Source organism: Natator depressus, chromosome 7 (genome assembly GCF_965152275.1).
Source record: "Natator depressus isolate rNatDep1 chromosome 7, rNatDep2.hap1, whole genome shotgun sequence".
NCBI lineage: Eukaryota > Metazoa > Chordata > Testudines > Cheloniidae > Natator > Natator depressus.
The window spans coordinates 93,507,911-93,520,268 of record NC_134240.1 but is presented as its reverse complement, the minus strand read 5'-3'; the positions used below and the strand labels follow the sequence as shown (position 1 = coordinate 93,520,268).

Below are 12,358 nucleotides of genomic sequence, written 5' to 3'. Positions count from 1 at the left end.
CCTTTTTTAAAAAAACAAAAACTTGAACAAAGAGCCTCTGCATTGACAATTGAGTGCAAACTTGGATTTCAAGAATCAGCTTTGCCATTAGCAAGTATTGGAATCAATATGTTCCAAAGTTATGACAAGGCAAATTCTGCAGCGTAAAATAGTTTGGCTAATTTAATAAACCTAATTTAACTAAAATGGCTTTTAGATTATAAAGCAAGTTGTATAATGCTTTCTAATAGGAAAGCTGATTCCATTGGCTTGCTTTGGATTACTAAACCAGGAAGACGTATTTAGAAGGCAGTCCCCATTTATTTAAAAAGAGCACTTGAGTGTGCTATTGATGTAGCCCATAGGAAGTTTTTAGAAATACCTGCTAACTTCTGCCACCCTTCTTCACATAGTTGTTGTACAATCCTCTTGAGTTGGCTGTTGCAAAAGGGACTTTAAGGAAGGCATAAATGCCTCACCCCAATTGCAAAGCAAGTGGAAAGTAGTCAGGTCTGTAAGAGCCCGTGGTGTAGAGGATGTTCAGGGTTTTTTATTTTTGTTTTTTTTTCCCTTGGGGTGAGGGCGCATGTGAGAGACATACTTGTGCAGAATTGCTGGGCTGTAACTTTGCAGTGGCCCAGAGAGGCCATTGCCATAGTTATGGAAGTTGGGCTGCCCTACCCAGCACTGGGAGCCCATTACCCGGGGATGAAGGAGTGAGGTGGGCAGAGAGGTACAAGCTGCCATATCTCCTTTTTGCATCCATGCAAGGATGTATTTGCCCCATTGGAACTTTTTGCAGAATGCTCTGTGAATAAGGATGGGAGAACATGAACCTAAATATTTAGCCATTGAAGGTATTTTAAATTGTATAGCCTTTAGTTCTTTTGTTTGAAAATGCACTTGTCCTATGGAGATTGCAATTCATTGGCAGAACTGGGAAGAATAAAGTAAATAACAAGTATAGAAATAAAACTACATAAATTTCATGAATATTAAAATAACTTTTGGGGGAAGTGGTGGAGAGTTAATAATTCAAGGGGGCTTTTGAGGTGAAGGTGGTTTTGGTAATGTCTTTTAGCATTTGTATAGTGTTCAGTCTCTAGATCCTAGTGAACTTAACTTACTGCTTAGTCTAAATAGAGATGGAGGATACCTTAACTAGAGCAGGGCTTAGCAGAAATTGGTTGCTTTCATTCTATCTCTTTTCCTAGAATAAAACAATACTTGGTTTATTTTAGACTTCTGTTTGTAAATGTGTTCAAACAACTATTACAAGGTTCAGTAACTGACTTGTATAGTAGGGAATGGGCATTATTTAGTGTTTGTGAGTCTTAAGATTTTCTAAAATTTTAATAATATTTAGAAGTATTAATACACATTAGAGATGGGTATATAGTAACAAAACTGGACCTAGTAACTAGATGAGTGCATAAAATATCAACTGTTACAGCTTTTCTTTTTTAACATCTGAGTAGTGTCACAATTTGCCCACCTTGACCAATGCAGAGGAGGAAAAAGATTGTTTAATATCTGCAGTGTGCTTGTATTGCCCAAGTAGTATTTGTTCAGTTTAAAATCCCAGTGCATCTTTGCTGATGTTTCCAGTTGTTCTAAAAGTGAGGCAGAAATTTCCAAGTAGTTCGCCTCTTATTTGGATAAGGGAAAAGTTCCTAAATTCTGTTTGGCGGCTCTTCCACCCCCGAAAAGTAATTTTTGATGTGACCACTTAACCCTTCATATATGGTTCAGTCCCATAAAAGCCTGGATGTTCAAGTGTCCTATGAGTAGAGCATGGAGGTACTGATGAAGTGAAGCCAGCCTCTTTCCAAACCCAGGTCTAGAGTCCAAGACTGCCCTATGCCCAGTTGTAGATATTGGAACCATAGTGATTCATCATGTATCCTGTGGCAGGCCTTTGTGACCCATTTGGGGTCCATGTGGAGACCCTTTCCTCAGCACACGCACGCTTGCACAGTGGCTCCACTTGTAGTCCCGCTGCACAGAAGTTGTGCAAGGCTTAAGTGGTGCTTGTGACCTTGTGCTGCCCCTCCATGCAGTGGATTAATTTCACTACTGGAGAATTAGGTGATTGGGGCGGGAAATCTGCTTGTAATGCAGATACACAATTAGTCACAAGTTTAACTACTGTGATACAATCTTCTCAGTATGGTGAAGAAAAGGAATCTTGAGAATCTTTCTATGAACTAATTTAGCAAATGGTATTTAATCTCCTTTAACAGATGGCTCAGCAGCATCAGGAATGGCTGGAAGACTTAGTTATTAGACTCCTTTGTGTGTTTGCATTAGACAGATTCGGAGACTTTGTTTCAGATGAAGTAAGTGTCAACTCTTAGACTTGCTAATCTATTTCCATGTCAGACTTCGTGTAGAAATGCTTTGATTTATGTCCATCATTCACTATGTCCTAGGTTGTAGCACCAGTACGTGAGACTTGTGCTCAGACTTTGGGAGTAGTATTGAAACATATGAATGAGACTGGAGTTCATAAAACTGTGGATATTCTCCTGAAGTTGCTCACACAAGATCAATGGGAAGTGAGACATGGCGGTCTGCTAGGAATAAAGTATGCGTTGGCAATTCGTCAGGTAATCAATCACCTGTTTGTTGTGTTTTTCCTATTCAAAGTCGCTAACGCTACAAAAAATTTCCTTTCACAGAGACTTATTGTAAAACTCCAGAAACAGAAGTGAAGAGACTAGAAGGTGATATATGAATTTGATGCTGTCATTTGTTTTCAAGAAGCACATGTTTAAAATATATGGCATATTAAATGAAACCATATCCCGTGGTGACTGCCTCCTCGTCCTCCTTCTCCCCTCCCCGGTGGTAAAACACTATGGCTTGGTACAACTGAAGACTGCCATTTAGAGGTTCTAATAGTGGAATAACAAAAGTATACTGAAGGTTCTGGCTGAGGCATATTTGTAGGACAAATTCAGTCAATTTATAAGATAGATTAGCTTTCTTTCATGAATGGTAACTTTTTAACTATTCAGAATGGTTGCTATTTCTGTTTCTGACCAAACTGCAGGGGGGAGGTGGTTGTCTGGGTTTTTTTGCTTGTTTTCTTTTTTAAAAGAGAAAGAAGAGGACTCTGAGATTGTGGAAAAGAGATTCAGTTAAACGTTTCCTCATTCAATTTATGAATTAAACTTGTTTTTTAGGATACGATTAATACTTTATTGCCTAAAGTCTTGCCTGCAATAATTGAAGGTCTCCAAGACCTGGATGACGATGTCCGAGCTGTTGCTGCAGCATCTTTAGTACCAGTAGTGGAAAGCCTTGTTCATCTTCAGTCACAAAAGGTGAATGGCTTATTTTCTACATTTTGACTTTGAAAAGTTCATCTTGGAGCTGAACAAGAAAGCAATGTTTATAGTGCAGTACACAAATTTTTAATTCCTCATTTTGTTATACAGAAGACTGACTTATTTTTCTCTCTCTTTGTAAGATAACTTCTCCCCTTGTGCTTATTCCTCTAGGTGCCCTTTATTCTTAATACACTGTGGGATGCTCTTCTGGAATTGGATGATCTGACAGCTTCTACAAACAGCATCATGATCCTTCTTTCCTCCCTTTTAACTTATCCTCAGGTCCAAAAATGCAGGTACCTCTTTCCAGCTACTACTTAGGAGACAGATCTAAGCATTTGTTACTGAAGCAGTTCATATTGGAATAATCTAAATTTATAGCAAATTACACTGTATATGGAGGAGATAATGCATAATAATATTGGGAAGGTATCTTTCTGCAGTAAATGGACGCTGGTATAAATTTGAGGACAAATTTTGTAAGTTGGTCAAAGGCTGTTAAAGGGCAGTGCACTTTCTGTTTTAGGACACACTAATAATCTAGAACCAAAATTTAACACACTTTGTCACTAGATTTAGCACCACTCTTTGTTAAGAAATTAAAGGTTAAAAAGCAATAGTCACTACTTATGCATGACCCTTAATTATTTCTGTTGTGCTAAGTGGGAGCTGTTATCCTGCACTAAACTGCCCCATTCTGCAGACTTCATATACACAAACCCTGTTGACTATAATGGGAGAGTTACACCTATGCAACACACACCCAAGGGCTTCGGGGTCAGACCCCTAGCAAAATGCAAAGGAATAAACCTATCTTATTCACAGAACCACTGGCTGTATCACTGATGCAAGGAACCAAGTAAATAGAAGAAACTGGACAAATCCATGTTGGCTTCTGCTCAGTAAACAGAATTAAAAAAAAAAAAAGAAAAGAAAACCTGACACTGTATACTAAAACTTGCGCTTAAAACTTAGGCAGACTTTTAATAAATTTATGCTTGTCCTCTTTTCTCCATTTATTTTTTTTCTTTTATCTGTCTCCTCTGATTGTCTTGTCTACCTGATTAAATGTTACCAGTGTATCCCTTTGTAAAGGATGAGACCATCTCACTATATTTTTGTCATCCCTACTCATACATCAGGGAGATTCATTTTTTTAAAACTCTAGTCTATTATTTAATAGTGGAGACCAAAAAAACAACTACCTCAAATTTATTTAGTTATACTGTCATAGCCCTTTTTAACAGCTGGGGGAGCATGGGGGGGTGAGGGGGAAGAGAGAAAAAATACTGCTTTAAAATGCTGTCAGCTGAAAAAAAAGATGAAATTGAAATAGATATCAGGCTCTTAATTTTTGTCCCCAAAACCTTCCCTCTCATCGCTTTCTTGGTCACTGTGAACAACACCACCATTCTCCCTGTCACTCAATCTGGGTGTTGTCTTTGGGCCATTTCTAGACTGTTGCATTCAGACCGTGTCTAAATATTGCTTCTAACGGTTTGTCTACAGTGAGGAATTGAGTAGCATGGCTATTCTGGAATAGCCATTCTGCAGGAGTTCTTCAGGTATAATTTAGTTATTTTTGGAATTGCTCTCTGGACACTAGTCTGAAATATGTGACATTATACTGGAATAATGTCAACACTTGGAAGTTATTCTGGAATAGCTATGCTGATTGATGTCCTTCATGTAGACAAGGCTTTCAGAGCCAGCCTTTATGGTCCATTCACACAATGTGACTCTCATCTAGTGTCTGGGCTTGTGTGATGGGGTTCGGTCCATCACTGCGGCGCCTCCTGCTGGCTGTCCTGGGGACTAGAGCTGTACACCAGTGTAATCTCTTCTGGTGGTGATTCGCCACTGTCACTTCTGCTCCAGGGACCCACATCACTCCCAGGACTGCGGTGTCCTCTTCATGACACAGCCCTCTGGCTGTGCCACACTTGGTGTTCCCCCTTCTGGGGGACAGTATCACAGTTCCTCAGTCCAGCCACTTTCTTAGTGGCAAGTGGGGACCAGGGGGACCTGGGCCTGCCCACTACTCTGGGTCCCAGCCCAGGGGCCCTGTGGGTGGCCACCACTTGCTGCTTCCCCTCCAACTCCTCTGTAGAGCTCCCTGGGCCACTTCCCCATGGCCCCAGCACCCTGTTTGCCCTTGCCTCAGGGCCTTAGCCTGCAAATCCCTGCAGCCTGCCAGGAGCTGCCTTTAGCTCCCTGAGTCTCTTCCTGTAGCACTACTATGTCCAGGGTGCGTGCTGCCCTCCGCCTGCAAGGCAGCCAGTCCTTCTCCCCCTTCAAGCTCCAGGGAGTGACTAAAGCTGCTCGGTATGGCAGCTCTTCTTATATGGGCCTGATTGGCTGCTCCTATAAGCTCTTCTGTGATTGGTGGCCTTCTGTGCAGCCTCCCTATGGCTCTGTTAACCCCTTATGTGCCGGTGTGGGGCATACACTACATCGCGACTTGTCACTGCCTCTCTGTTCTTCCCAAATGTTATCTTCCACCCTTTTAATCTTCGCAGCAGTGTTTTGAATGTATTTATCTGGACTTGTAGCTCTGGCCATGTCACCATCCACCCTTAGCACCCCCCTCCTAGCTTGCCCATTTTTACTGCATCAAATACACTACTCAGGTTCACCTTTATGTTCCTTTTTGGTCTAGTCCTGCCCTAGCGATCACTACTTATGCACTATTGAGGCCCACCTCTTTCACCAAAAATGCCAATCTTCTTTGCCTGTTCAGATTTTTCTCATAAGCACCTTCATGTGTTCTTCCATGCCATCCTATATGCATAAAGGAGTTTCCTGTAACAATTTAGTATCCTTGTTCAGCTCTCTTCTTAATTTTCCTTTGTTATGATGGCTACAGAACGCTTGATAATGGCTCGACAGCTGATGTGCTCTGACCACTGCTGCTTTTACTTACAATAGTCTCACATTGAGGCCTATAGTTTATTATTTGCAAATAATAGAAACAAATAATTAAGTTCTTTAGGAAATCAAAGTAGAGAGATTCTATGAGAAGCTACTGTGAATTAAATCCAAGGGTTCAAGTTGCATCATAATGACTTTTTAAAGTAATACTAAGCCTTTGGGATTTTTCCCTTCTCTCCAGCTGATGGTCTGAGTTCGTTTTTTGTTGTGTATTATACGGCTCTTGTCCTTGTGTCTCTTCCCCCGCCCTTTAAAACAATTAAATAAAAATCCATCTTTTACTTAAGGCTTCCAAGCTATTCTGCAACTCCTTTCTTTCCAGCGACCCTACGTTTTGAAATTTCACTGTGATGTAGAAACTTGAATTACCATTAGAGTAAATCGTTTTAGCTATTTTGGGGGCTGGGGTGGGGCGTGAAGGGTAAAAAATGTAGTTTTGATATTTTAAAAGCCACAATAAACCAGTTTATTGTACAAGTAAAATTTTAACTATTAACAGTTTAATGCATGACATGTGACTTTACTGCCATGTATTATGACACTTCTGTGTTGGTTTGGGTTCACCTAATTCTCTATTTTGTATGTATTGATATGTGACTCTATATAGGTATAATCTAGTTTACATAACTTCATAAAGAGACTTTTGGGAATGTTCTAAAGATGAAACTAAGTGGAATTCTCAGTCTTCTGTTTTCAAGTAGCTTATGCTGCTGCTGATTCCCCTTGTTGCCTCCCACACATCAGCAGGTAAATTAGTAGAGGGCCACGTTTTTTTGCTCGAAACAGGAAATGAAAAAGTATAAATCAAGACCGAGAAAACTAATGTTTTCACTCAACCTCTGACCCTCACTTATTTAAACAGCGAGTTCATTAATGCCAGAATTAGAAGTGGAGACACATCTATCCTTTTGATACCTTTTTAGTAGGAGCTTGGCTATACCAGGGTGTGAATCTGGAAATTATGTACTTTGTACCACTTCTTGGGTGTATATAATCTGCTTTCATGATATGCAGTAACTCTCAGTGGAATTTTTGGGGAAGACCCATATGATGATCTCTGGGAGTTTTGATTTTACCACACTAACAAACAGCTTCAATCAAGGTGTTTTAATTCACTGTAGCATAGTGTGGATATTGCAGTTTAGTGGTGGCCCCACACCACTAAAAGTCAGTGGGGGCTTTTACATTGACAAAGGATGCAGACCCATTATGAATCTCCGTTTTTTGAATGAAGCTTTTCTGTGGGGGGGAAAAAAGATTTGCCTGTGGTAGGGTTCAACTCTATATCCTTAATCTTAGGAGGTAAATTGAATATCTAAAAATAAAATCCCCTTCTCAATCTCTAATCTTCCTCCACCTGTTTTGTTTTCCCTTCCTTATAATTTTTTCCTCCCAATTCCTGCATTGTCTTCTGCTTGTGTCTCTCACTATCTCACAATCATGTGTACATGCTGTTTATTCGCAGGACAATAATAACTCTTTAATAGCTGTAAATCACTGCCTTTAAAGACCAAAGCATTGGTAAAACATTTGTTTGGATTAATCAGTGGTTTTATTAATAAATATTTGCCTCTTTGTTTTGCGTGTACAGGCTTTTGATTCATTTAGATTTATTGCAGTAACTGATTTTTGTTTCCTTTTAAAAGTTTAGTTAAGCTTATCCAATAGCTAGGACTACAGCAGTTAACTTTTCCACAACAATAAAGTGAAGAAATATTTCACCTTGGGGCTTTGATGAAGACAATAAATCACTAGAGTTCCTTTCTCTAGATAGAATTATGCCGTTAAATCTTTCAGGAATCATCAATGAGATGCCTTGGTTGAAGGTTCTCATATAAATTATGAAAACAATCTGTTTTGAGAGAGCCACCTTACAGAGCTTTCCATCCTTACCTCTAGTCTCAGATATTATAATTGCAACATTTTCAGTATATTCTCACAATGTTCGTGCCAATATTAAAATCTCAAGCAGGAAAAATCGGAGTTAAGGCAGAAACTTTGTAATTCACTCCATTGCATGGAACGTGGTATCTCTGAGTTGATGTGTAACAACTATTTTCATTATCAGGCAGAAGGAGTTAGCTAAAGAAAAGTTTCATCCTTAATGCTTAACTGCATGACAGATGAAGAAATTCTGACTGACCTTTAAAATGAAATGTGCTTATTTCTATGTATGTGCTTGTTGGGGTGGAGGTGGGGAAGGGGGACATACTCTATTTTGAGTGTGGAAGAAGCCATAGCAATTAAGCATATAGTTACAGTAGGACCTTACTAATTTGGACAAGCTTCTGAATTTTGCCATTCACAAGTAAACACCAAAAAAAAAACCCGCAACTCAAACCATTTATTTTGACCATTATAGTTGAGCTATAACTTGATCCTGCACTTAACATGGCCTGGGGAATACACAGTGTTACTTTTCTATTTTTCCTTCAAAAACGTCCCTTTTTAATTTAAATATTATAACTGGGTTTAAATAAAATGAACTTACATTTTTTTATTTTCCTTTCTCTTACACCCCTCAAAATGTTCCAGTATTCAGCAATCACTCACCATTTTGGTCCCACGTGTATGGCCGTTCTTGCATCATACTATATCATCTGTTCGAAAAGCAGCATTGGAAACTTTATTTACGCTGTTATCTACCCAAGACCAGGTAAGAACTAATACTTATAATACCACCTACCAATTACAATACAGAAGTGCATTGCATTGTCTTTGAGTCACTTGATAACTCTTACAAGTTACGTGGAAAACATTTGTGGCCTACTTCTGCTCTGGGTAGAGGTGGGTGCCACTTTAATAGCGAGAACCTAAAATAGTATATTTAAATTTACATTGTATATTGGAATTTTCTCTCACTCATCATATCCCTGTCTTCAGAGTTCTTCAGCCTGGCTAACTCCGATCCTGCAAGATATGTTGAGGCACATTTTTCAGTTTTGTATTTTAGAAAGCAGCCAAGATATTCTGGACCTTATTCACAAGGTATTTATTTAGCTTATGACTATGCTCTCTTTATACCACCCTTTGTCAGATGCATGACCTTCAGTCTACATAATTGCATGGCGTTATACTGCTATACATTGATTTCACTATGATCATTGTGAAACTGTTCCTAGATCTTGGACGTCATGTTCATCAAATGTTTGAATAGATACCATGATACATATTTCTAATGTACACAAATTTTTTTTTCCTCCCTCAAGGTGTGGCTGGAACTGTTAAACAAAGCATCAGTACAATACGTGGTAGCAGCGGCTTGTCCGTGGATGGGAGCCTGGCTCTGCTTAATGATGCAGCCTTCTCACTTGCCTATTGATTTAAATATGTTGCTAGAAGTAAAAGCCAGATCAAAGGTAAAGATTTTTAAAACCTTTGTGGGAAATCAAGGAAACCAGTGATTACTGAGGTGCTGTAACAAAACTCTGTGACTGGCCTGTGTAGAAAGGAAGGAGAGTGCTGTTGACCCCAAGACTCTGTGGGCGTTACCACCATAGAGGTGGAACTATGAATCCCTACAGCAGCCTGCAGAGCAGTCCCACTACTTGTGTATGTGGCCATTCAAGGAAATATAGTCCCTACTGGGGTTCCACTTGCAGCAGTACAGTTTTGCATCACCCTGACACAAGCCAGTACCTAAATGGCACAACTTGGCCCTGTATAAGAACTTTAAAATGACAATTTCTTTTGGTAAGCTTTGACGCTAATATTACAGCTATGGCACAATTTTTCTTCTTTATATAAATAATTTTGTCAAGGCCAAATACAAATGTATGTAATAAAGCCTATTATGCAATTAATAGAAGTTGTTTAACTAAACGTAATTTAAACATTAGTTCGCTCACAAATGCCTCAGAGCCTCTCTGGCAGATACTCTAATTCTCCATATAGTAAATACTCCATAGACCTGGTCTAGACCTAAAACTTGTCACTCGGGGTTGTGAAAAATGTTGCACCCAGTGCACTATAGGTAGGTCAACCTAACCCCTGGTGTAGATGAGGTTAGATTGATGGAAGGAGTCTTCAGTTGACCTAGCTACCACCTCTCAAAGGGTTGACGTTACAGGAGTTGTAAGTTGATGGAAGGGGTGTTTCTGTTGATGTTGCTTACATCGATGTAGGAAGTGTCTACTCCTGTGCTGCTGTAGTGTACCCTTACCTATCTGTGGATGGATCAAACTATGCACTGTGCTCCTTGTAAACCCTCTACTGTTTTATAAGGTTCTAGATACTTCTTATTTCAACATGTTTTCATATCTGATCTGTAGCACCTATGTGTATCATTTCTCCAACTTCTGTTTTGCAGAATTGAATCCGCTTTCTCAGGATTACTTTACTCGTGAGAAACTGTCATATGGTGTTTTTCTTCTTCACTTGTTCTGGCCTCAGATTCAAACTGGAGGTCTAGCAGCATACTGGCTTAGATAAGTTAGTTAATATTCAAACCAGGCCACACATTTAGCAGTGCAGAGCCTCAGCAATAGCTCATAGTCATCTATCCATGATTTAAGCACCTTCAAAAGTCACTGTCAGTTATTCAGAGATCCTGGACTAATGTACAATCAAATCTGGTGTGGATATTTTCCATATCACTGCATAGAACAATTATAATTTAATATGGAAATGTGAATTCATAGGGTTTGGGTTTTTTTGCCTGAAATACAGAAAACTTTGGAAAGCAAAACAGACAAGATTTCTTACTACTTCTGTATTTATTCCATAGGAAAAAGCAGGTGGCAAGCTGCGCCAAGGTCAAACCCAGAACAAAGAAGTGATACAGGAATATATTGCTGGTGCAGACAGCATTACAGAAGATCTGGCAACCAGGGATTATGTTGTTATGCGAGCCCGGGTGATGGCAGCAAAGTCAGTTTGTGGAAAATATGAAAAAAAATACAAAAACAATATATAATCTAAAAAAGTTAATTTGTAAAATTTTTGCTAAAATCTAACTTCTGAGACATTTAACTTTGTCTTTGAAGTATGAACCAAGGAGTGAGACTAATGTTACTGTAACACTTTTTTTTTTTTTCCTTCTTTGGTCAAGGTTGTTAGGAGCACTTTGCTGCTGTATTTGTGATCCAAGTGTAAATACCGTTCCTCAAGAAATAAAACCAGCTGAATCACTAGCTCAGCTACTGCTTTTCCATTTGAATTCGAAATCTGCCTTGCAGAGGATTAGTGTTGCGTTAGTAATCTGTGAGTGGGCTGCCTTGCAAAAGGTAGGATGCTTTTTACAGCAAAAATTAAATATGATTTACTAAATTAATGACTGTTTCTGTTGTTTGAAATAGAAGTACAACAAAAAAGCTAATACTGTATTTTTATACTGTTAAATGATGAAATCTGACAGGTGAAGCAATGGCATAGAACGATACTGAATTATTTTAAAGTTGGCTAAAAGGCCACACTGTCGTTCAGTGAATGTGTTAAGGGTTCTACAAATATTAACTCTAGATGGATACTTGACTTTCTTTTAGTATCAACATATTCTGCATAAATGTCTACCATCTTTCCTTTTGTTATGATTTTGTTCTTGTTTAGTAAGTTATTCTCCAGCCATGTAAAATTGGGTGTTAAACCTACTTGGAAAAGCTTTTCCATTAATACAGTACTGATGAATGATTAATTTTTATAAAATATTGGGACCATTAACTGTTTTCATGGTATACTGAAGTTTGTGTGCACATCTTCATTTTTGTCGCTTTAAGTCTTGCTGTGTTAAAAGCTTTAAATTTTTTGTTCAGGAACATCTAATTTATTAGCGAAGTTGAGTTGTGTTCCTTCATCTTTAATTGAACAAAATAACCAGTTTGAACACTTGAAGATCTGAATTGATTGGCTTGTTCTGTTTTAGGAATGTAAAGCTGTAGCCCTTTCTGTGCAGCCACGCTTACTTGGAGTCCTTTCTGAGCACCTTTATTATGATGAAATTGCTGTTCCTTTTACACGGATGCAGAATGAATGTAAACAACTCATTTCATCACTAGCTGATGCACACATTGACATTGGGAACAGAGTAAACTACAGTGTATTTACAATAGATCAAGCTAATGAACTGGTGAGTAAATCTGAATGAAGAGGTAGTTTCTAGTCCTAATTTTCAATGT

At 38.8% G+C, this 12,358-nt stretch overlaps 1 protein-coding gene across 2 annotated transcripts in view; it reads left to right on the top strand.

The window, feature by feature from the left end:
- BTAF1 (B-TFIID TATA-box binding protein associated factor 1) overlaps window positions 1–12,358 on the top strand; it is a 95,829-nt gene that overhangs the window by 27,627 nt on the left and 55,844 nt on the right. For both annotated transcript variants that reach the window (XM_074959097.1, XM_074959096.1), the window contains exons 10-19: window positions 2,223–2,318; window positions 2,412–2,588; window positions 3,168–3,308; window positions 3,486–3,610; window positions 8,781–8,901; window positions 9,129–9,233; window positions 9,455–9,604; window positions 10,972–11,114; window positions 11,296–11,470; window positions 12,106–12,309. In XM_074959097.1, the coding sequence (XP_074815198.1) occupies window positions 2,223–2,318; window positions 2,412–2,588; window positions 3,168–3,308; window positions 3,486–3,610; window positions 8,781–8,901; window positions 9,129–9,233; window positions 9,455–9,604; window positions 10,972–11,114; window positions 11,296–11,470; window positions 12,106–12,309 (1,437 nt within the window). The remainder of the gene's footprint in view (window positions 1–2,222; window positions 2,319–2,411; window positions 2,589–3,167; window positions 3,309–3,485; window positions 3,611–8,780; window positions 8,902–9,128; window positions 9,234–9,454; window positions 9,605–10,971; window positions 11,115–11,295; window positions 11,471–12,105; window positions 12,310–12,358) is intronic.